General features: G+C 43.2%; 1 protein-coding gene across 4 annotated transcripts in view; it reads right to left on the reverse strand.

Moving 5' to 3' along the window:
- ADAMTS17 (ADAM metallopeptidase with thrombospondin type 1 motif 17) overlaps positions 1-23,468 on the reverse strand; it is a 350,614-nt gene that overhangs the window by 133,680 nt on the left and 193,466 nt on the right. For 3 of the 4 annotated variants that reach the window (XM_030873117.2, XM_060293908.1, XM_060293909.1), the window contains 2 exons: positions 23,303-23,453; positions 98-202 (listed from right to left, as the gene is read on the reverse strand). In XM_030873117.2, the coding sequence (XP_030728977.1) occupies positions 98-202; positions 23,303-23,453 (256 nt within the window). The remainder of the gene's footprint in view (positions 1-97; positions 203-23,302; positions 23,454-23,468) is intronic. The other variant, XM_030873118.3, reaches the window with a different exon arrangement.

Here is a 23,468-nt window from a genome sequence, read left to right on the forward strand (position 1 = left end):
GGGGCTCCTGAGTGCAGTGCGGACCACCTTTCAGAAGAGGTGCCAATGTGCAGGGGATATGGGGTTGCCTGCTGGGGGCAGTGAGAAGCTGGGTTACCTTGTCTGCCCCACACTCTGTGCCATCCAGCGGAGGGTCCAGTTTGGTTTTGCAGGATGTATCTCCTTCCACCAGGCACCACAGTCCAGCACACATCAGATGCTGCTGACAAGGGAAAGAACGTGACTGCCGAGAACTCCGCACACAGGTCACAATGGGGCCGGAAGGTGGGACTCCCTGACTGGTTTGGATTTGGGATTTGAAACATGAGGGGAAGAAGGAGGGTCATGTATCTGGATATCAAAAAAAATAGATGCATCATTTCAACTAGTTCATTTAGCTCAACAAAATTCCATGCATTTACTCCTAGGAGGGCTCACCTCCTGGAGGTTGAGCTCAGCAGTTCCTGCACTAGCTATTGAGGGCCTAGGAGGCATCCGATGCAGGCTGGGGCCTGGGAGCCCTTAACAAGCAGATACATTCAATGTAGGAAGGTACAAAGCAGATTCCCACCGGTCCTACAGAGCGCATGGGAAAAGAACCTCAGCAACCAAGCCTCCTCAGGGCAGGCTCGCTCTGGAGCTGAGGCTGGTGCAGCTGCTATGCGGCCTCAGGAGTGAGAACCCAACAGGTGATGTAGGCTCAGGGCTGCCCTGGGGTTAAAGAGGCAAACTTCAATCCTCCCTGAGGTCACCTGCTTGCTAGCTCCGCTGAGCCACCTGTGATTTCTTATAGTATTTCACCTAGAGAGTTTCTTACCATCCACGAATATACAATTAAAATAATTCTACTAAAACAGGAAAAAGCATTTAAAAACACAGACTCCCATTTTCCCATTTGTATTAATGGGAAACTTGGACATGGGTAAAGTACTCAGAATGAGACACTTTATCAAAATAACTGAAGCAGACATGGCTGGTGTCCTCCCCATCTGCCTCGGTCTCCCCTGCAGGACTCAGGGCAGACACCGTCCCCCCACATGTCCTGCTGCTTCCCTGATCTGCCTGTTAGAAGCTGTTCTCTGGCCACGGAGCAACCCTTAACCACAAGGGATGGGAGCTGGACACCCGTCCCTGGGTGGAATGGCTCTGAGGCAAGGTCCACACATCTGGCAAGGTCCCAGGGGTGGTCTGTTGTCCGCCCATCAGTGCACCTTGCTTGATCGCCCCTCATTTCCCTGCCCCCTCACAGTGCTTCCTGGGATCACTTCCCAGATAAACTCCTTGCACCCAAATCCTCGCCTTGTGGTCTAAAAATTGAGAACAGATGTACTTAAGGCTCTTTGAAAGATGCAGTGCTTCCAGGATGCCAGACCCAATCATGGCGACAATGCCTGAAGGCTCCATCCTCCAGGGTGCGGCCGTGGACCGGAGGGTACACCTCAGGCAGGGTCCCCACGTACAGCTCAGGGCGGTCCCTGCGGGGCTCGTGAGGGTGTGAGGACTCAGTATAGAGGCCGGCTGTTCCAAGTAATCGCGAACATCTGCGCAGAGGAGACGCGCAACTGTGCTGTCCAAAGTTGGAAAATGTTTAGATGTTGAAGGGACAGAAACAAAGGCGCAAAGGGAGGGAAAGCAGAACCGCAGGCTTGACAATGAGCTCAGAACAGCCCACAGCCCTTTTTCATTTTTCAAGTATGTCAGAGCTGCTCTGTGCCCCTAAAGAAGTTGATGAGTCGAGTGGAATTTTGCACATTTGGGTTCAGAAAAGCCTCCACATTCCCATTATTGTCCGCCTCTCAATGGAGTGGTAACAGGATGAGTGGCTGGAGCACAGCACCAGCTGGTCCCCATAAAGACCAACGGCACCTTGTTAAGTGTGTGATTTCATGCACTTTGACCTAAGAGCTCTTCCAGAGCATGGTGTCAGTGTGTGGACACGTATTCATGAGACAAGGCGGGCCCAGGAGGTGAATTTATAGGGTAGGAGTGTTTAGGATTAGGAGACCTAATTGCCCCTTAGGAGAGAGAGGAAGACAGTGGTGTGTGAGCTTTATAGACAGTGTTTTCTCGTAACTTTTCGAATCATCAAAGAAAAGGAGAATGAGGTCAGGCAAAGATTTCTTAAACAGAACAAAAAAAGTACTAGCCATAAAGGAAAAAAATTATGAATTATACTATTTATTATACTATTATACTAATTATACTATTAATCATACTATTTAATATTAAAATGAGCTGGAGTAGGGAAATGTTAAAATGAAGAATTTTTTTTTTTTGGCTGCGCTGGGTCTTCATTGCTGCGTGCAGGCTTTTCTCTGGCTGCGGCGAGCAGGGGCTACTCTTTGTTGCAGTGCGCAGGCTTCTCATCACGGTGGCTTCTCTCATAGTAGAGCACGGGGTCTAGGTGCGCAGGTTTCAGTAGTTGCAGCACATGGGCTCTGTAGTTTCGGCACACAGGCCCCAGAGTGAGCGGGCTTCATTAGTTGTGGCGCACGGGCTCAGTAGTTGCAGCTCGTGTGCTCTAGAGCACTGGCTCAGTAGTTGTGATGCACGGGCTTAGTTGCCCTGCGGTATGGGGGATCTTCCCGGACCAGGGATTTAACCCGTGTCCCCTGCATTGGCAGGCGGATTCTTAACCACTGGACCACTAGGAAGTCCCAAAATGAAGGACTTCTGTTTATCAAAGACAACTGTAAGAAAGTGAGAGATGTTTGCAATGGGAGAGAGATTTGTAAGGCACAGAACCAACAAAGATTTGTATCCAGAATATATATAAAACAAACCCCTAAAACTCCTATTGATCAATCAAGAAAAAGACCCAATAGAAGAATGGGCAAAGGATTTGAACAAACATTTCACATAAAAGGATACATAAACATACAGGATGGCCAGAAAACATGAAAAGATGCTCAGTTTCATTAGTCATCAGAGAAAAGCAAATTAAAACCAACCAGCTAAAAAACAGAAACAAACAAACAAAACCAACCAGCCACCTCTTCACACTGACCAAAATGGCTAGAACGAAAGAGATGGAGAATACCAAGTGTCAGCAAGGATGTAAGAATACCAAGTGTCTCATAAACTGATGATGAGATTCTTAGTTCCACAACTTTGGAAAACTCTTTGACAGTACTGACTAAAGCTGAAGAAATGCAATACCAGCAATTCCACTCCTAGGTTTGTATCAAACAGAAATGTGTGTGTACGTTCACCAAAAACATTGTCAAGAATGTTCACAGCCACAGTATTTGTATTAGTTCCCAAGATGGAAACAACCCAAGCACCTACCAACAGCAGAACAGGTAAATTATGGTCTATTAGAACAATGGGATACTATACAACTCCATGTATATGAAGTTCAAAAATGAGTAAGAGAAAACTACAGTGTTGGAAGTCAGTTTAGAAACAGACAATGAGGATGAGCAAAAAAGGTGACTGTAAAGCTGTAGCCTCTGACCTCAGCTTGGCCACCAGCATTGCTCTGTGCACCCAAGCCAAGCAACTGCCTTTCTGTGATTCATTTTCACAGCTGAACAAATGGGGTGGACCACACCAATGCTTGTCACTGTAATGACTTCTAGATGGAGAGCTGGCATTCACGTCACGCTTTACAAATGACAAAGTGCTCTGACGTCTGTCATCCTGAAGCTCATGAAAGCCCTGGGAGGCAGAGCTTTCTCTATTTTTTCCCACTTTTTGTTTTCTTTTTCTTTTTTTGAAGTAGATGAGTTTATTACTCATAGGTCCTGCAATAATTAGAGCAAGTCTTAAGGGCTCACTCAGGGAGGCCAAGGCAAGATGCAGGCAGAGTGAGTGGCAATACTTGGACTCATGCCTTTATTAGTGACCATAGGTGAAATCCTTTGGGTTTCCCCAGTTGAGTGTGTACTGTTAAATTAGAACCAAAATGTGCAGTATTTTCTTTCTTTTAAAAAATTTTTTTATTGGAGTATAGTTGATTTACAATGTTGTGTTAGTGTCAGGTGTATGGTAAAGTGAATCAGTCATACATATACATATAGCTACTCTTTTTCAGATTCTTTTCCCATATAGGTCATTACAGAGTACTGAGTAGCATTCCCTGTGCTATACAGTAGGTCCTTATTAGTTACATATTTTATATATAGTAGTGTGTATATATCAACCCCAATCTCCCAATTTATCCACCCCCTTTCCCCCCCAGTAACCATAAGTTTATTTTCTACACCTGTGACTGTATTTCTGTTTTGTAAATAAGTTCACTTGTACCATTTTTTTTTTAGATTCTACACATAAGCTATATCATAGGATATTTGTCTTTCTCTGTCTGACTTCATTCAGTATGACAATCTCTAGGCCCATCCATGTTGCTGCAAATGGCATTATTTTGTTCATTTTTGTTGTTGTTGTGTTGGGTCTTCGTTGCTGCACGTGGGCTTTCTCTAGTTGCGTCGAGTGGGGGCTACTCTTTGTTGCAGTGCGCAGGCTTCTCATTGTGGTGGCTTCTCTTTGTTTCGGAGCATGGGCTCTAGGCGCGTGGGCTTCAGTAGTTGTGGCACACAGGCTTACTTGCTCCACGGCATGTGGGATCTTCCCGGAGCAGGGATCGAACCTGTGTCCCCTGCCTTGACAGGCAGATTCTTAACTACTGCGCCACCAGAGAAGTCCCTATTTTGTTCTTTTTATGGCTGAGTAATATTCCATTGTGTGTGTGTGTGTGTGTGTGTGTGTGTGTGTGTATATATATATATATATCTTCTTTATCCATTCCTCTGACAATGGACATTTAGGTTGCTTCCATGACTTGGCTATTGTAAACAGTGCTGCAGTGAACATTGGGGTGCATGTATTTTTTCGAATTATGGTTTTCTCCGGATATATGACCTGGAGTGGGATTGCTGGATCATATGGTAGTTCTATATTTAGTTGTTTAAGGAATCTCCAGACTGTTCTCCATAATGGTTATACTAATTTACATTCCCACCAACAGTGTAGGAGGGTTCCCTTTTCTCCACACTCTCTTCAGCATTTATTGCTTGTAGATTTTTTAATGATGGCCATTCTGACCGGTGTGAGGTGATAACTCATTGTAGTTTTGATTTGCATTTCTCAAATAATAATAGTGATGTTGAGCATCTTTTCATGTACTTTTTGGCCATCTGTGTGTCTTCTTTGGAGAAATGTCTATTTAGATCTTCTGCCCTTTCGATTGGGTTGTTTGTTTTTTTTGATATTGAGCTGCATGAGCTGTTTGTATATTTCCCATTTTTCCAACGAGGAGGCAGATGTTTGTGGACACCAAGGGCCCTGAGTGGGGTCAGAAACACAGGACTGGGAGTTTACTTATCAAGGTTCATATTCTGGTTCTTGACCCATGTGGTGCCTACACAGGTGCATTCACTTTATAAAAACTGATCAAGCTCTAAACTTAGGGATTTATGTACTTTTCTGTATGCATGTTATAATTCAATAAAACTATTAAATAAGTAAATAAATGCTTAGACAGTGATATAAGGTTATCTGGACTCAACTTATCACAAGGTAAAAGCAGGGAAATCAGAGCTTCACAAGGAAATATAAGGATAAAGCATACGTGCAGGAAGTCATACCTCAAACAGGAGAGAGACTCTGCATGGTGAGCAGTCTCTGTAAGTTGGGACACACACACACACACACACACACACACACACACACACCCCTCTCATAAGGAGAGTTTCTGATAGCCTGGAAGCAGCCCTCCTTCTCCCTGACGTGAACATCCTATAAATAGCTGGTCCAGGAATAACTCAGAGGTGAACAATAGTAGAAAAGAAGCAGTACAGGATCTATACTAAGATACTGTAAATAAAAAAGGGAGAAAAAACAGGAGGGAGAAAGCAGATGAAGAGTACTCATCAGACAATATGATCATGGAATGGCTAAAAATAATGTGCAAGCATAGTACTATTAATGTTTTAAAAACACAGTAATTGTGTCTTTTCTTTTGCATTTGCAAAAAGCTAATACACAAGAACTAAGGGAAAAGACAGTCATGTCAAAGGAGATAAAGTATGAGCTATTAGAACTTGATCAAGAAATGTAACAGAAAATAAAAGCAGATGACCAATGATAACTAAAGTGAAAGCAGCATAAAGAAAAGACACACTACTGAACACACAGGGAGGTACATGGAGTTGATGATTGAGAAAAAGTGAATACAATAAAAATAGAAATGAACAAATAATTCAAAACAATTAAGAGGAAATGACAGATATGGAAGACACATAAAGGAGAGCTGACATAAGCATAAGTAGGAAGCAGGCAGGATGGACTTTCTCTATTTTTCCACTTTTCCAGTGAGGAGGCAGATGATTGTGGAGGTCAAGGACCCCAAGCCGGGTAAGAAGCATGGGACTCCTAAAGAAGAGAACTAAAGTAATGTAACAGGAGAGGTATTTGAATATAAATTCAAGACCTATCCTGAAATGAAACAAGATCTCAGACTCAGATTGAAAAGCAAAGCCCTGATCCAGGGAAAAAGACAAAGAATGATGAACACAGAGGCATGTCCCAGTGAAGTTACTGGATCTCAGATAAAGCAAAAAGATATTTAAGGCAGCCAGCCCACCGCCCCCTCCCCCCAAAAACGAGACCAGGTCACGGATGATGGGAAAAGATATTAAGCTACAAGCACATTTCTCTACAGCAGCATTCACTGCCAGAAGGCAGTCATGTTTAGAAAGATACAAGGAAACAAAATGTGACCCAGGAAGTTACTAGCAACTGAACTGTTGCTCAAGTATTTAGGTAACAGAAAAACATTTTTGAACATATAAAGAGTTAAATCCTCTTTTGGAGAAAATACTAAAGGATGAACTTCTGTCAACAAAGAAATGGATGGAAAACTCATGATAAAAGGATTGGAAGTGAGCACTGATCAAAGCATCGAACAAAAACAATGGAGGGTTGAAGCTGGAGAACAGAATGCAGATGATACACCCCAGGTGAGGCAGAAATAATATTGATAAGAACAGCCTGGAAAAGAAGGTGCAGTGGGGTGGGGGCAATAGGAGATTGTCCATATATCCCAATTTTGTCATCTTTTCTAGCTGGGGGAGGAGAAAACATAACAGATAAACATAACTGAGATATAAGAAATTTTAAAGGTAAAATGTTAACCACTAAGAAAAAGAATAAAATTGAGTGGTGGAGGGAATGGAAAGGAAGGCTTGGAGGTGGAAATGCATTCATTTCATCATGTTCACGGAGTTAGGAAACAGTAGAAACTCTAAAGAGAAGTGTGCCTGAGGCATTTTTGCTTCTGGCAAATGTCAGAATAGATACCCTGAGGGAGGCTGGGCTGCTCCTCCACTATACAAATAGTGAGGTGTTGTAATAAAACACAATTCTTATTGCTGAGCTCATCAGAAGTAAAAAGAACTATTCAAGGAAGCAAATACAAAATACACACATGGCTATATTTATACCTACTTACAAACATATTCCAATCTGGGCTAAGCACATACAAGGGGTGCATTTCCCTGAGGGCCAGCACTGATCTTGAAACTAGAGCTGGCAGAATAAGTTTTGGGCTGGTGGCAAGGTCACAAGCTCTACCTGAGACACCCAGATTAGACCAGGGAATCTGGAAGACTGTTTACCAGTCCTAGAAGGATTGGTGGCATCTCCTGGCTTTCATTGAGATAAATACAAATTCTCCCTGAAGAAAAGCAATCACCACTCAGGCTCTCAGAATTTCATGGTTATCATCAATAAAATGTAAACTCACAATCAAGCATGGAAACATGAGTGACAGATGGCAGAAACAACAAGAAAAAGATTTAAATTCTCATAGTGTTTTGATAATAGAGTTATCAGATACTGAATATACAATAACTCTATAAAATGTCTTAAAAAATAGAAGATGAGATCACATAAACAAGCTAGCAGCAAGATACTATTGAATATGATCAGGCAAATTTGGAAAAAAAACTAGAAAGAACTTTAAAAAATCAAATATATAATTGTTGAAGAAAATCAATGGTTTTTGGCACCACTGAAAGAGAGATTTAGTGACTAGGAAATAGATATGAAGAAATTATACAGAATGCAGCATGGAGAGAAAAGGAGGAGGGAAATAAAAAAAGTGGGTTAAGAGATATGATAGACAGAGTGAGAAATACTGATGGATGTGTCTAATCATAGTCCTGGAAAAAGAGAATAGAAAGAATGGGACAGAGGCAACATTTGAGAAGAAACTAGCTGATGTAGAAGATATACCATGTAGAATAAAGAGTTCCCTGACTTAGTGATAGGAGACAGTCTCAATATCCCTGTCTCCTGATATTCATGCCCTGTGTAACACTTTCCCCTTGGCATGAAACAAATGGCTTGCTTTTAATCCACAGCATGCAGTAAAAGCAATAGAATCTCAGTTTAAGCAATTCCTGGGTCAAAGGGAAAGTCGTAACCAAAGTTGCAGATAAAGAAAATAATAAAGGTGAAAACATAGATATCGTGACAAATGGAGTGCTTTAAGGAATATTCAGAGTCTCAAATACTCATATCAATAAACAAGAAGAAAATAAGTTAAGTGTCCATTTCAAGAAGTTTGAAAGGGGACAATATTTTCTTATAGAAAACAATAAATTAATAAAGATAAAAGGAGAAATTTATTACTTAGGAAACAGAAAAACCATAGAAAAATATAAGAGTTGGCTCTTTGGGGGGAAAAAGTGACTGGATAAACCATAATAATCATCCAGATCGTTCCATGGATGCTAAAAAGACATTTAATAAAATTCAATCACAATCTCTTATTAAAACTCTTAACAAAATAAAATATAAATAAATGGATATTTCCTTAACTTGATAAAGTATCTATCTCATGGGGAAACATGAGAAGCATTCTTATTAAAGTCAGGAAGAAGAAAAAGGTGTCCATTATCACAACTGTTAGTGTTATTTTAGGTGAGAGAAAGCATTAGGGGCTAATATGGAGTTATATAACTAGAAAACCCAAATGACTCAACTGTTATAATCTCTAAAAGAATTCAGTAAGATGGCTAAGTATAAAACTAAGATTCTGTAATCAAAGCTCTTTATGAATACAAAATACAACCAATTTCAAAGATGGAATAAAAGACCCATTAAATAGGAAAAAAACATTCCATAGGAATAAATATATTAAGAAACTTGTAAGATCTACATTAAAAAAAAAAAAACAAAAACTTTAAAATTCCCCTGAGTCAGGGAGGGAAGTCATCTTGAATGGATGTAAAGGAACACTATGTAGAAAGACTTAAAGTACAAAATTATATATTTTTCCCTAAGTTAATCTATAAACTAATGTAAGGGAATTTAAAATACCAATGCAATTTAGAATTAAACAACCAGATTCTAAAGACCATATGGAAAAATAAACAAGAAATAATAGCCAGTACAATTGTGAAAAAGCATATGTTTAGTGTATTAAAATATTTTATAAAGCCACAGTATGTAAATATTAAGAGGTACATGATTACACTAGTGGAACAGACTGGAAAATCCAGAAATATTAAAAAAAATATAAAAATATATTTAAAAATGAGACATACAGAAATGTATATTATAAAGATGGCATTTCAAATTTATGGGGAGAATTAAATTATTCAACAAATGGTATGGAGCCACCTGAGTAGCCATCTGGAAGGAAAGTGAGGTTGGACCCCTACCTCACACCCTACCCTAAAATAAATGACTGCTGGATTAAGGATTTAAACATAAAAATTAAACCATAAAAGTACTAGAAGAAACCATAAGAATTCAATTTATTTACAGTTTAGGAGCGGGAAAGACCTTTCTAAACATGGCACAAAACCAGAAGCCTTAAGAAGAGACATATATTTCACTTTACACGCACACACACACATGCACACTTCTGCCTGACATAAAATATGATAAACAAAATAAAAAACAAATCAACTGGAAAAAAAGAACATTTGCAACTCATATTTCAGCTAAAGAGCCAATTTCCTTAGTAATTAAAACTTCTAACAAATTACTAAAAAAAAATCAATAATACAATATAAAAAAGATTTAAGAAGACAGTTCACAGAAAAGATAACACAACTTTAATTTTTTATATATTTTTAATATATGAAGAAATGCTCAAACTTACTACAAGAGAAATGCCATTCAACTTGCAACAGGCTCATTTCTTGACTGTTCAGATTGGCACAGCTCAGATAGACTGGGAGAAGGTGTGGGAATCGGGCACCTCCAAGTGGTGTTTGTGGGATGGTAAACAGATAAGCTTTTGCGGGAGGTCAATGTGGCAACATCTATCAACAATGGAGGCATGAACCTGATTTCACATAAAGTTAAAAGACAGGCAGACTAATCTGTGGGATCAGAAATTAAGATAGTAATTATCGCTGGGGGTTAGTGAACAGAAGGGGGCTTTGGAGGGCTGCTGGAATTGTTGAAACGCTGTACTTCTTCATGCTGGTTATGCTGGTGTGTTCAGTTTGTGGGCAATGAATGTGACTGTACATTTATGATTTGAGCACTTTTCTGTGTATTTCATATTGTGTTACAGGTGAATAAAATTACAAAAATATATATATGTGCAAAAATGACCTTTAACCCACTTCTAGGTATTTACCTTATACATTAATGGCTTTCAATTGGGGGCAATTTTGCACACACACCCTCCACCCCGCCCCGGAGGAATTTGGCAACATCTGAAGACTTTTTTCGGTTGTCCCAAATAGGGGGATGCTCCTGACTTATAGCCGGTAGAGACTAAACATCCTACTGGGCACAAAATAACCCCACAACAAAGAATGATCCAGCCCCAGATGTCAATAGCGCTGGGATCAGGATACTCGGATGCAGATGAACTCAAAAGTAATAACAAAAGGAAAACCAGTAAGTTACAGTGGAGAAGACTGCAAGACACCACCTTAACCAGGTGACTGAGAGTAACAGCACCAGTAATAAGACCACGGCATCTCTGTGGTCTCCTTGATAATGCGTAATGCCAATCCAAGCACCAAGAAAACATCAGACAAACCCAAACTGGTACTCTTCAAGTGTCAAGGTCATGAGAGACCCAGAAAGACTGGGGAACTGCCACAGATTGGAGGAGACAAAGAAGACCTGACAACTAAATGCAAAATGGGACCCTGGTACAGAAAAAGGAGAATAGTGAGGAAACTGGTGAAATCTGAAATGTATGTTAGTTAAGATCATACCACAGTAATTTCCTGACTTTGATAATGTAAGATGTGAACAGAGAAGGAAGCTGGGTAAAAAGTGTATACTTTCTGTACTATTTTTGTAACTCTTCTTTAAGTCTAAAATTACCTCACAATAAAAAGTTTTAAAAATAACACAATCTGTGGTAAAAAAATAAAAAAACAAACATGGGGCAACTCAATTTTCATTTGTATTAAACAACTCTAAAATGTACTGTTAAGAAAAAAAAAGCAAGATGCACATCAGTATGGTAGCATGCTAATATTAGCATGAAAAAGGAAACATATAAATGGTTAATTTTGGATTTTATACCTTGGGCATATATTGATTATTCAGAAAATAATTCTGAAAAGTCACACAGATAACCAACCAACCATCTGTGGTGGAGATGGTCTTTGTTGTAATTATTTAGTGCTCACAGTGCATATTTACAAAGAATTGATTAGACAAATTAAAAATGGCAAATGTGGCTTTTCCAGAGTGAATTCTTTCTTTTCACGCTCAATGCCACTGCCTTGTTTTATCCTCTTCCTCTTTCAGCTGGACAGCTGCAATAGTTCCTCAAAGGTCTTCTTGACTATAACCTTTTTATGTTCAACACACTTGCAAAATCTTCTGAAAACACAGATCTTGACTTAAACCATACATCACTCCCTTCAGGACTAAAACCCCTACGACACAGCTCCACCTTTGTTTAGCTCCTGCCCTTCACTTTTCCCTGTCTGCACCTGACTACCCATAGCCCACAGACACTCGGTGACCTCGCTGGCCCTGCTCCAGGCCCACCTCCCTGCAGGCTGTTCACCCCTACTGGAGACAGAGCATGGAGAGCGAGCATGACCTGCTGCCTGCCCTCAAGAGAACTCAGGCCAGGGAAGGGACCAGGGCTAAATTATCTTAACAGAGAGCCAGGAAATCACCTGCCATATCCTTCCCCACCCTTGTGAAGTCTTTCCTCCTTTTCTCCATTCCCACCAGCAAGAACCCTGATGGGTTCTAAGAGTGCTCCAACCTAACTGGTCCTGTGGCTGACAGTCCCATGTGTCTCACCTCCCACACCCTCACCCCTCGATCCTGAACTCCCAGGGGGCAGCAGCTGTGTCTTATCGCCTCCTCATCTCATTAGCACACATCTGGCAGCACATGGTACAGACCCAAAGAAGACATGCTGAGTGAATCAACCAATGAATGAATGAACAAATAAATTCATATGTCAAGCAGTGCAAGGCTTCAGCAGAGACACAGAAAAGCTGACACATTCTAAGCATTTACCCAGCCCAGGCATCAGGCTAAAAGCTTTACCAGAATTCCTTACTACTACTCACACAACTTCATGAGACAGAAACTATCACTACTCACGTTTTGCAGACGAGGAAATAGAATTAAGTGACCTGCCCAAGCCGCAGGGCTGGAACCTGTCCTGACCCCAGAACACACTCTTACCCATTGGTTATACTGCCTATGGGTCCCCAATTTCCTCTCCCCACTCCCCCGCCCCCCACCTTCGATCTTCCATCCTGTCAGCCGGCCCTCAGAGCTCATCCCTGTCTCTTATTTGCGGTGGAATGGACTGCTCTGTGCCCTCTGCCTAAGGTGTTTTATCAGCAAGCATTGTTGGGTAGCTTAATCTTTGGCTTAAATGAAATGGAAAGCCGTGGGTCCAGTCCAAAGAGCAAGGAAAAGAAAATGGCTCCCTGGTTCTAGCATCTGTTATGTCACTAGCCACATTTAAGGTTTGTTGAAAGTCGTGCGCAGAAGTCCTCAAGGTGCTGCATGACAAATAAGGCTGGGCTGAGCTTCCTTCCTTGGAGTACCATGGAAATGCGGGGAAGGTCTGAATTTCCCAGGACAAAGACATGACTGCTCGTGCCTTCAAGGCTTTGTCGTTTTCTTCACCTGGTGGTCTCCCTCCTAAGTACTCTCAAGGTTATTTTGACACTCTTCATGCACTGTTTGGAGAGCAGCTCTGATTCAAGACAATACTGAAGGGAACGGTTATGTAAAAGTCCTCAGAAATCTGTTGCTGATAACATAAGCCAAAAGGGAGATAAAATGCTAAGAGCTGGATGAAAAATTATTCATCCAAAATTTCCACACATAACTACTGTGGTTTGAAGCCTTACCCCAGGCCAGCGTGCCAGCCCCACTTCTGGAAGGCCGGTCACTCCTTCCATGTTCCTGAAGGTTGCAGAGTCTGTCACCTGGCTGGGGACACTTGGGGTGGGTGCTGCTGGGTGAGGGTAGGGCTGGGGCACTGGGCACTCAGCTGGCAAGGAGGGTGGGCAAGAAGTGAAGGATAACACACAACTTGCAAAGTCTGGAGAGCTCTGTGAGGAGGCAGTCCACTGCAAAGGTTCAAACACTTCCGGAAAATTGGGGCCATGTACTGCCGAAGTTCAACAGTTCTGAGAGAGGTGGCAGATGCTGGGCAGGAAGCCGAGACTGAGGCAGGCAAGGCGGCTTTTGACCTGGTGTCCAGCCAGGCCCTGTCTCTCTGAGAGGAGCAGGGCAAGGCTCCTGTTCCACCAGCCACCCCACCCCACCGCCCCCGGCCAGGTACATTGGCATTAAAGGGGCAGGTTTCATTTAGATCAGAAGTTCCCAAACCAGGCTGAGCCTGAGAATCTCCGGGGAAGCTGAATAAAAAGAAATAGCTGAAGCCCGTCCTCCAGAGATTCTAACACAGAAGGTCCGGAGTGAGGCACACACACTGCTGCCATTCTCTGGAGGAGATTCTAATGACCCACCAGGTTTAGAAATGACCAACATTAGAGAAAAGAATACTGTTGGTTCCAAGGTGGAATTCCAACACCCTGAGCTTCCTGGACACCACAGGGATCTCCATCCATCAAGATGACCATGAGAGTCTCCCTGGGACTTGGGAAAGGACAGAAAGAGGCTTCCCAGCCTTGGGACTGGAAGCACATCAAGAGAGAGATACTGGACCCTGGAGAGCAATTCCTGGAGGTTACAGGCTCCCAGAGCGGCAGGAGGAGTGGAGAGGACAGACAGGGACAGATGCAGAAAAGGACCAGGCAACGAGACTGTCAGCTAAACAGCATCTCCTCTACCACTGACTCCAGGAAATGAGTTGATGGAAAAAATGATATAGCTAATGTTTACTGAGCACCTACTGTGTGCTAAGTGCTCTAGTTCATTTGTTACTTAACTCTCATAACAACTCTATGCTCTGTAAGTAGAATTATTTTTTCCCATTTTGCAGATTAGAAAACGGAGGCATAGAGAGACTACGTAATATGCTCAAGAGATGGAGGCAGGACATGACCCTGGGCAGCATGACTGGAGAACCTATCTTTTTAACCACTGTGTGATATGGACAGCACCTCCATGGTGTGCTGAAGGCCAGGAGAAATAAATGGAAAAGAGCAAAGGAGCGAACATTAGGTAGAAAAGAATGCATAAGACCCTCTAATGCTGATTACCATTCTAGACACTGTTGCCTTCCTGAAACAACTGGCTTATAGCTTCTGTGCTCAATATTTTTTTAAAAAAACAGCATAATATGCACATCTCAGTCCACTGTGCACGCCATGACACATTGGCACACCCCTGCTCAAGTCAACCAATGAGGCTGTTATGCATCACTTCCCAGCACCTTCCTTTCCCTGTGGGGCAGTCAGGCATGGGCTTTGGAGCAGTGATGGTGGCATGTTTTGCTGAGATGCAGGAAGGATGCAGGGACGAATGGTCATTACATAGCACCTTTCAACTAAGAATCTCTAGGAACCAGGTGAGGAGGGGGGACAGATAAATTTCTCTTTCATATTGAAAAGGGTTGAGGGCTTTGTGATGCCATGATCCTTGGCAGAACGTTGCCCTAACTCCCCACTTCTTGCTTCTGTCTCCAGTAGCAATGGCACACTCTTCCTCTCAGCTGATAATAACTACTTCCGGCCTTCTCACCCTCTGTTTCACCTGGCAGAATATCTGAGCTTAAATAGCTTTAAGTCTTGTTAAATAATGACTTTGCTTTGCAAGTGACTTTGCTGACGTAGACAGGAGGAACTTGTAATCATAAAAAAAGATGGATTGGGCTAATTGCATAAAGTTCATTTCCCCTTTCTAATAAATATTTACCATCCAATGTTTATAACTTTTAATGTTTGGACTTTCTTGAAATGCTTTATTGAATTAAAACCATCACATTACCATTGGCTAAAAGAGGAGACAGATATATTTGCCAATAACTTCTGCAACAAATGCCAGCTATTGATGCCAATTTTTTTTTTCCTTTGGTAGTTCATATTTCCACACACAGCTTTGTGCCTTACAATACCCGCATTCTGCAGACAGACATGAAAGATGCGATGATGATGGTGTGGGGATCTCCAGAGCCCTAGAAATGAAAATGGACTGTATCTTAATTTTTCTTCATTCTCTGGTATGCAAATGTTTGAGAGAGCAGAAATATTTGAAGCTAGGCTGCTCCCAAAGCAACTGTAATGTTTTTCCAAAGTTATTTACCCTATACCCTTGGATAAGGAAGTGGCTCTTAATTTTGTCTGGTCTTAAAATGGTTACGAATTGTGAATGCCAAAAGAAGAACACACACAGAAGCCCAATCAGAAGGAAGTTCAGTATTGGAAATTCCACCTAAAGAAGAGGAATAGTCACAGAAAGGCAGCCCTTCCCTTGGGGAGCAAATGCTGACTGGCCACTGCCTAGCAACCAGCACCTGGCCTTGTACTTTGAAGTATATGGTGGAGCCTGTGAACCCTTCTCAGAATAATATTGGTCAGTGAATAATTATAAAATACATAAGTTTAGCAAAAAAACAATTAAGTTCAAATATAATGCAAAATACAAATTTTTAATACAGTAACACATGTGTTTCCTTGTCAACACATTATATAAGATCTGGCCCTAGGTCTAATAACGACCGTAATTTTGAACTAGTCATGAGTGTAAATGATAATTCCAAATAGCTGCTACAACTTTCATGCAGTATGAAAAGGATCTGTGATTCCTAATCACGTGACAGTCACAGGTACTGCTGAGACTGCTGTGGCTTGTTGCCCACACTCATAATGGAAGGAAATACTCATTTTGGTTACAGGTTGGAGAAAAATAAGGATGTGATCTTTTCCCTATCCCTATTCACAAATCCTCTGAAATCTATCTGCAGACCCTAGCTCAGAACCCCTGCTTTTACACAATAACAAAGATGCGTCCATGAGAAACGTGATCCCCTGAGACCGTATCCTCTACCTTCCGCCAAGGATAAGATTTTGTTCCTCATAAGAGGCAGCAGCAAAATGAAAACTGCCCACCAGTAGTCATGGTGGTTAGTATTTTTCTCAAAATACAATCTATCCAGTTTCTTTTCTTCTTATTTTTATGGTCTGTATTCCAGAAAAAGAAAAAGAAAATGTTCAACTCCTGAAGCAACAATGTGTTTTGTGGTTTCATTCCCTTGGCAGTGTCCACACTGTGTTACACCCCATTATTATTTTCTTTTCTGTAATAGGCTTATAGTTCTAGAAATGTTTTAAGACAGAAGATTCACACACATGCACGCACACACAACCCACTTGCCTCATTAATGTTTCTGTGCTTTTCCAAGCTACCCCCGAAGGCCCGGTGCAGGAATGCAAGCTGAGGGGGTTGCCAGGGAAGTCCTCCTCATGGACACAGCCTTGGGGGAGCCAGGGCTTGGGAACACAGACAGCAGCGTTCCCAACTGGCATGCATGTGTGTGGTTTTTAAGAAATTCCTCCAGATTTTTGGAGTTGTAATGTCTTCACGATATTCATTCCCCTAAAACTCCTGGCTATGAGTGTTGTCCTTCTTTTTCATGGCATCTAGTTGGTAGTAATTTTTTTTTCCTATTAAAAAGGTATAGAATTCTAAGGTGGCAGGCTTTTATTCTTTCAGTGCTTTAAAGATGCTGCTCCATGGTCTTTCTTCATTTGCATTGTTTCTAATGAGAAATATGTTGTCGTTCCTACCTTGGCTTATCTCTACATAACTTGTCTTTTTTCCTCTGGCTCTTTTAAGATTTTCTCTTCATCACCACTTTTAAGCAATTTGATTATGATGAGCTTTGGTCTGGATTTCTTCATGTTTCTTGGGGTTCATTGAGCATCTTGGATCTGTGGGCTTGTGATTTTCATCAAATTTGAAAAAACTGTCAGCCATTACTTCTTTAAATATTATTTTAGTCCTCTCTCACCTCCTTCAGAGCATCAATCACATGTCTTAGGCCACCTGAAGTCCCACAGTTCTCTTTGTTTTCAGTCTTTTTTCTCGTTGTATTTCACTTTGGATAGCTTCAATTGCTTTATCTTCAGCAGTCATCTGCAATCTCTCATTTGCCAGAAATCTCAAGCAGGGTATCTTTCATCTTAAATATTGTAGTTTTCATTTCTAGAAATACCAGTAGGATCTTTTCCATATCTTCCATATCTCTACTTAACATGTTCAATCTTTCTTTTTGCTACCTTCCTGAACCTGGAATATGGTTATAATTATTGTTTTAATGCCGTGGTCTACTAATTCTATCACCTGTGTCATTTCTAGGTCAGTTTTGATTGATTTTTCTCCTCATTATGGATGTATTTTCCTGTTCCTTTGAAGGCCTGATAATTTTTTATTTGATGCTAGACATTGTGAATTTTATTTTGCTGAGTGCTGTTTTTGTATTTCTATAAATGTTTCTGAGCTTTGTTCTAGGACTTGTCTAAATTACTTGGAAACAGTTAGATCCTTTCAGATTTTGCTTTTAAGATTTATTGGGTGGGACCAGATCAGCATTTAGTGTGGGGCTAGTTTTGCCACTCTACTGATACAACACCCTTCTGTGTACACTACCTGATGCCCATGTGAGCCTCAGAGATTGTTCCCTCTAAGATTTTCAGATGGTTCTTTTCCTGGCCTTGGGTAGTTTTCTCACACACGTGTTTCTCAGTACTAAACTGAAGATTCGTGCAGATCCTGTGCAGATTTCTCAGGTTCTCTCTTTATAAAGCTCTTTTGTCTGTGGTACTCTACTCTGTGAACACTGGCTGCCTCAGCCCCCCAGTACTCCTGGCTCTGTTTCTTCAACTCAAGAAGTCTGCTGCTTCTTCACAGCCCTCCCTCTCTATGCCACAGCCTGGAGACGGCCCAGGCAGTAAGCCAGGACAATCAGAGGGTTCACCTCATTTGTTTCACATCTCCCAAGGATCACAGTCCTTCCTTGCTTGATGGCCACTGTCTTGAAAATTGCTGTTCCGTATATTTCATCTGATTTCTTAGTTGCTTCAGGTGGGAAGATAAATCTGGTCCCTGATACTCCATCTTGGCTGAAGGCAGATGTCAGGATAAGAAATTTAAAGGCAATATTGGGACCACGATCATTTCATTACATGATATCCATTTCAATCCTCAAGGGCATTAAAGAATAATGATGGTTATAGAGATCAATTGGATTACACGACATTTCGGTTGGCGCTGAAGGTCTCTGGAGTTTTGTATAATGTTTAATTTTTCATGGCCCTGAGGAGTTCAGTATAGAAAAATGCTGATCCTGGAGATGTACAAAGATAGCTTAGTTCTGTGCCCCCATAGTGGGGAGCCAGTGTTATCCAGAAAGGTAACAGCAACACATTCATCAGCTCGTATGATTGGGTGCTTACTTTGTGATAGACTCAGTTCTCAGCACCTTACGTGTATTAATTCACCAGGAGTCTCAGATTTTAACAATGAGGGTATTAATTAATGCACGGCCATTAGGAAGCAGGCTGCAGTCTCTCACTATCAGACTTGTACTGTCTTGGGAAGAAGCCACAGGAAAGGTTTGTATGAACGCTTGTAAGATATTTGACAGAGTCTTACATGTATGTTGGTGAACCAGATGGAGAAATGTGGACTCAGGCTTAGAGAGCCAATTCATTTTACGGGGAGGCCTGTAAGGGTTCCTCCCTCGCCTGTGAACGTGTCCAGTATCATCAGTGGTTGGGTGAAGTCACATAAGAACTTAAATTTACCGTTAGGGTCATGAACGGATTTCAGAGCAACACATACTTGAATATCTACCATGTGCCAGGCACTGGCTGAGGCAGTTGGAAAATACTGTTGAGGAAAAGTAAGATTATTACCCTTGAAGGATTTAAAATCTAGAAGAGAGAGATTATCAACACAATAGTCATATAAACAAGCAAATTATATAGCAGGTTAAAAGATGATAAGTTTATGAAAGCAGGGTTTTCCCTTAGGGGATCAGGAGATCTGGGTGCCACAAAGGTGGCAGGGGAGAGTTATCTGATGGAAATTTTAAATAGCGTGGTAGGCTTCCTTGAGGAGGTTACATATGAACAAACAAACAGACAAACAAAAGACTCAAAAAAGATGAGGGGCTCAGTCACGTGGACAACTGAGAGAGGACCGTCCAAGTAGAGGAAACAGCCAGCAGGAAGCAGAGTGCATCCCCACCAGGAGCGTGCCCTGTGGGTTCGAGGAAGAGGAGGAAGGCAAGTAGAACTGGAACAGAATAGATGAAAGGGAGCGAATAAGGGGATGAGGACAGGAGGAAGAAAGGAACAGTACAACATATGTGTGCCTCCTGTTATGCTGAACATCAACTGAAACACAGACCTATAAGCGCACAAATGAGCAAAACACCAATCAAGCGAGCTTTAGAATCCCACAGGGTGGTGCCTGGGTGAGATTCCAACGAGGTGTCCCAGGGCTAGGGCAGCATCCCCAAGTCCTGGGTCCCAGCAGGCAACTGCCTCTCTCATCCACCAGTGTCTCGTTGATATTAGTATGACATTTTCCCCAGCATGAGAAGTTACCATTTTCTAACTGGTATATTTGTGCTGAAGGAAGCACCACCAGCCTTGCAAGCAGGATGATCACCACCAGCTAAGGCTGATGCTGAGTCAGCTGAGTACCTCCACACCTCTAAGGAGTCATTCCTGCTGAGACAGTCTGGGACCTGGGACCTGGGACCCTCTGCTGCAGTGCTTGCACCTGGACAAATGTCTCCTCAAGCAACAAAATACAAAGAAACTATAAGGGACTAAAAATAACTGCGTGCAGACTTCCCGGGTGGTCCAGTGACTAAGACTCCATGCTCCCAATGCAGGGGGGGAAGGGGCCCAGGTTCAATCCCTGGTCAGGGAACTAGATCCCACATGCCGCAACTAAGAGTTCGCATGCTGCAACTAAAAGATCCCGCATGCAGCAACTAAGACCTGGCGCAGCCAAATTAATTAATTAATTAAAAACAAACAAACCATGTGCATGCGCAGTTGGGGCAAATTCTGTACAGCAAGATACAAAAAGACCAAAGCAAATCAACTGCCACTTCTGAAGAGCCAGGAGTAAAAAACAGGGTGTCGGGAGCAGAAGCAGGATACTGCACATGCCCCCTGCACACACCACCACCAAAGGGGTGGTCAAATCACCTAGGCCACCCCTCCAGCCCGACCCCTGGATCCATCCCTACCCTCACCCCATATAATGAAACCTCAGGGAGCGAGCAAGCAAAGGAACCTGTTACTTGTTCTCACTACCCCCATGCTGTAGCAGGGGCCCCAATAAAGCCTCGCCTGAATTTCTTGTCTGGCCTCTGATCAGTTTCTATTGATTAAGGAGACCAAGAACCCTGGTCGGTAACACTGCTAGGATTTGGGGAGGAAAATGTCAACTTTGTTTTGGTACTGGTGGAATTCTCAAGGAAAAGGCAAGCAGGAAGGCATATTTCGTGGTTCTTGGTGAGCTGTAGGAATAAATGTTCAGCTGCATTTTAACTCACAAAAGATCTCACTTTATATAGTTGTATTTTGAGCTTCTAGGGAGAAAGGAGAAACACAGCTGAGCTAAACATGCTTTGCTGACCTCTCACTGTCCTCTTCAAACAAAAAGTTGCTAATGAAGGAAAATAAAATACCAGGTTACCTTTCTCTCCTTTGGAATCTGTCTTTGAATGAATGGAGCCTGCCTTTTCTCCTGCAGGAATACTCACACCTGGGCTTGGTCTTCAGCCCATCCCTTTCTGGCTGACTGACCTTGGTCCCTTACCAAGCCTCTCTCAGCCTCTGTTTTCTCATCTGCTAAGTGGAGTTCAAAGCCCCTGCCCTCAAGGGTTGCAGTCAGGGTTTCATGTGACAGTGCATGGAAAGAGTCTAGCCTAGAAGATCATGAGCCACCAGTAGTGGTACCTCCCTCCTCCTATCTCTCCTCACCCAACTGATGTGCAACAGCCTGGCTCCTAGAAGGCAATGGCTGCGGCTCTTTGGGAGGAGGCAGCCTCTGTCCAGCTCCCGCCCCAGGTAATCCTGTTGGCCAGGGAAGACTCCACAGTGGGCAGAGTGGCCACTGTGTGTCCGCTGACTCAGCTGGGCGCTTCCCTCTTCTCCATTCTGGGTGCCCGGGGCACGTCTACCCTTCTCGAATGCTTGGCATCCTCTACTGGGGTACCATGCACATGGATCTCCTGGTGTCACCGCACCATCAAACGACCCTCTGAAACCTGCCCTCTCTGATAGTTCTGTGCCATCATGCACTTTAAGTGACTGAAGCCTGGGACAGACAAACAGGATGCCTCTTGGCCAGCCTACGGTACATGAATGAGTGCCTCAATGGTCAAGCCTCAACGGTCAAGGCTGATGGGGAGCACCAGACATCGTAGCAGACCACTGGGGATGATCGGATCCGGGGGCTGGTCCCATCTCCCCAGGGAGGTGTCCTTCAACCCAGCCGTGGCTGGGTGTGAAGTGGGAGACAGCTTCCTGTTACCAGGGCCTGGAAGAGACCCTTGCTGGCACCTCCACAGGGGAACGGAAGAGGAAGACTCAGGACAACCCTGTGAATAAATGCCCTTTGAGGAAACAGCTAGCAGGAGGTGCTAGGTTGGTTGTGAGGCACGGCCCTTTTCCATACTCCACACAATGGCAGGCAGTGCCCCACCTGCAGATTCCACCCAGATTTCCTGAACCAATTCACGCATAGCCAGGAAACGCTCAAGAGGCAGCATCCCGCCTCCTGGAGTCCAGGCTGACCTGCTGTGCTGGCCGGGATCCCGGGGTCTCATTTTGAAGGCACAGTCCGGGTCTATCCATCTGTCTTGGAGTTGCTCCCGTCCTGAGTTCTTGCTCTGGGCACCCATCCAGCCCTGCAGGCTGCCTCCCTGGGACTAGATGCTGCCCTGAGCTCCAGGCCGACTGCCACTGGGTGGCTCCTGAGTCCCACACATCCCAGGCTGGTTCTCCTGCTCCTGTCCTCCTGCCCCATGATGGTGCCGGCTCCACATCCATCCCTGAGCCAGCTGCCAACTGCTGGCTGAGCCACAGGCTGCTCTAGCCCTCCCCTGGGGCTCCAGCATGGAGACAGCCTGCCCCAGGGCCTGAGCACATCCCCCCCACCCACAGAAGTGGCCCAGCTGTCTGCAGTACGGTGAGAAAGTGCACGCTCTGGGGGTGAACAGACTTGAGTCAAATCCTCTACTTATCTACTGGCCAAGCCATTCTGAATGATCAGTTCACCCCTGAGGCTTGATGTTATCATCTGTACCCTGGCAGTAACCTCGGGAGTCTGTGGTAAGGGTTAATTGATATCAGGCACATTGGAAGATTTAGGGCAAAGCATGTGGGCATTGTTCAGTAAATGGTAACATTTTAATGGGGTTATTAATACTATTATCATATAATCAATTTATTATTTGTTAAATGTTCTCAATATGACACTCTCCAACGTCCAGTAGTTTTTAGCTCTCTTCTATATCTGTGCCGGGTTTGATATCACCTCCAAGAATAGGCTAATTTACTTTTTCCTAGTGTCTTACTGTTTCCATGTTAAGACAGGCTACTAAGAAAGAAATACCTTTGGATTAAAAAACAAAACAAAATAAAACATTAGGCTATTGGTGTCAGCAGTAACTCTGAACCATCCCCCTGCCTATGTGTGCATGTGTGTGTATGTGTTCATGCACATGTATGTGTGTGGCTCACTCTGGGTGCCCCGTGAAGCTGTTCATGAGGTATATTCGTGTGCATGTATGTGCATGCACGTATGCACATATGTTTACGTGTGTGTGTGTGTGGAGTGTAAATGCCTGTATCCTCCCACAGAAGCCAGGTGCTCCTTCCTGAGCCAGCCTTCCCCTCCTGAGGCTGCTTACCTCCATGTTTCTGCAGAAGGTGGCGTTGGTGCCGAAGAGGATCTGGCACTGCTCGTTGGCGCTGTAGTGCATGCCTGGCAGCTTGTGGGGCAGGCGCACTGCGTGCTGGCTCCTGGGGTCTGTGACCAGCAAACAAGTGCTAACTTTTGACCTGAAACAGCCGAGA

Source organism: Globicephala melas, chromosome 2 (genome assembly GCF_963455315.2).
Source record: "Globicephala melas chromosome 2, mGloMel1.2, whole genome shotgun sequence".
NCBI lineage: Eukaryota > Metazoa > Chordata > Mammalia > Artiodactyla > Delphinidae > Globicephala > Globicephala melas.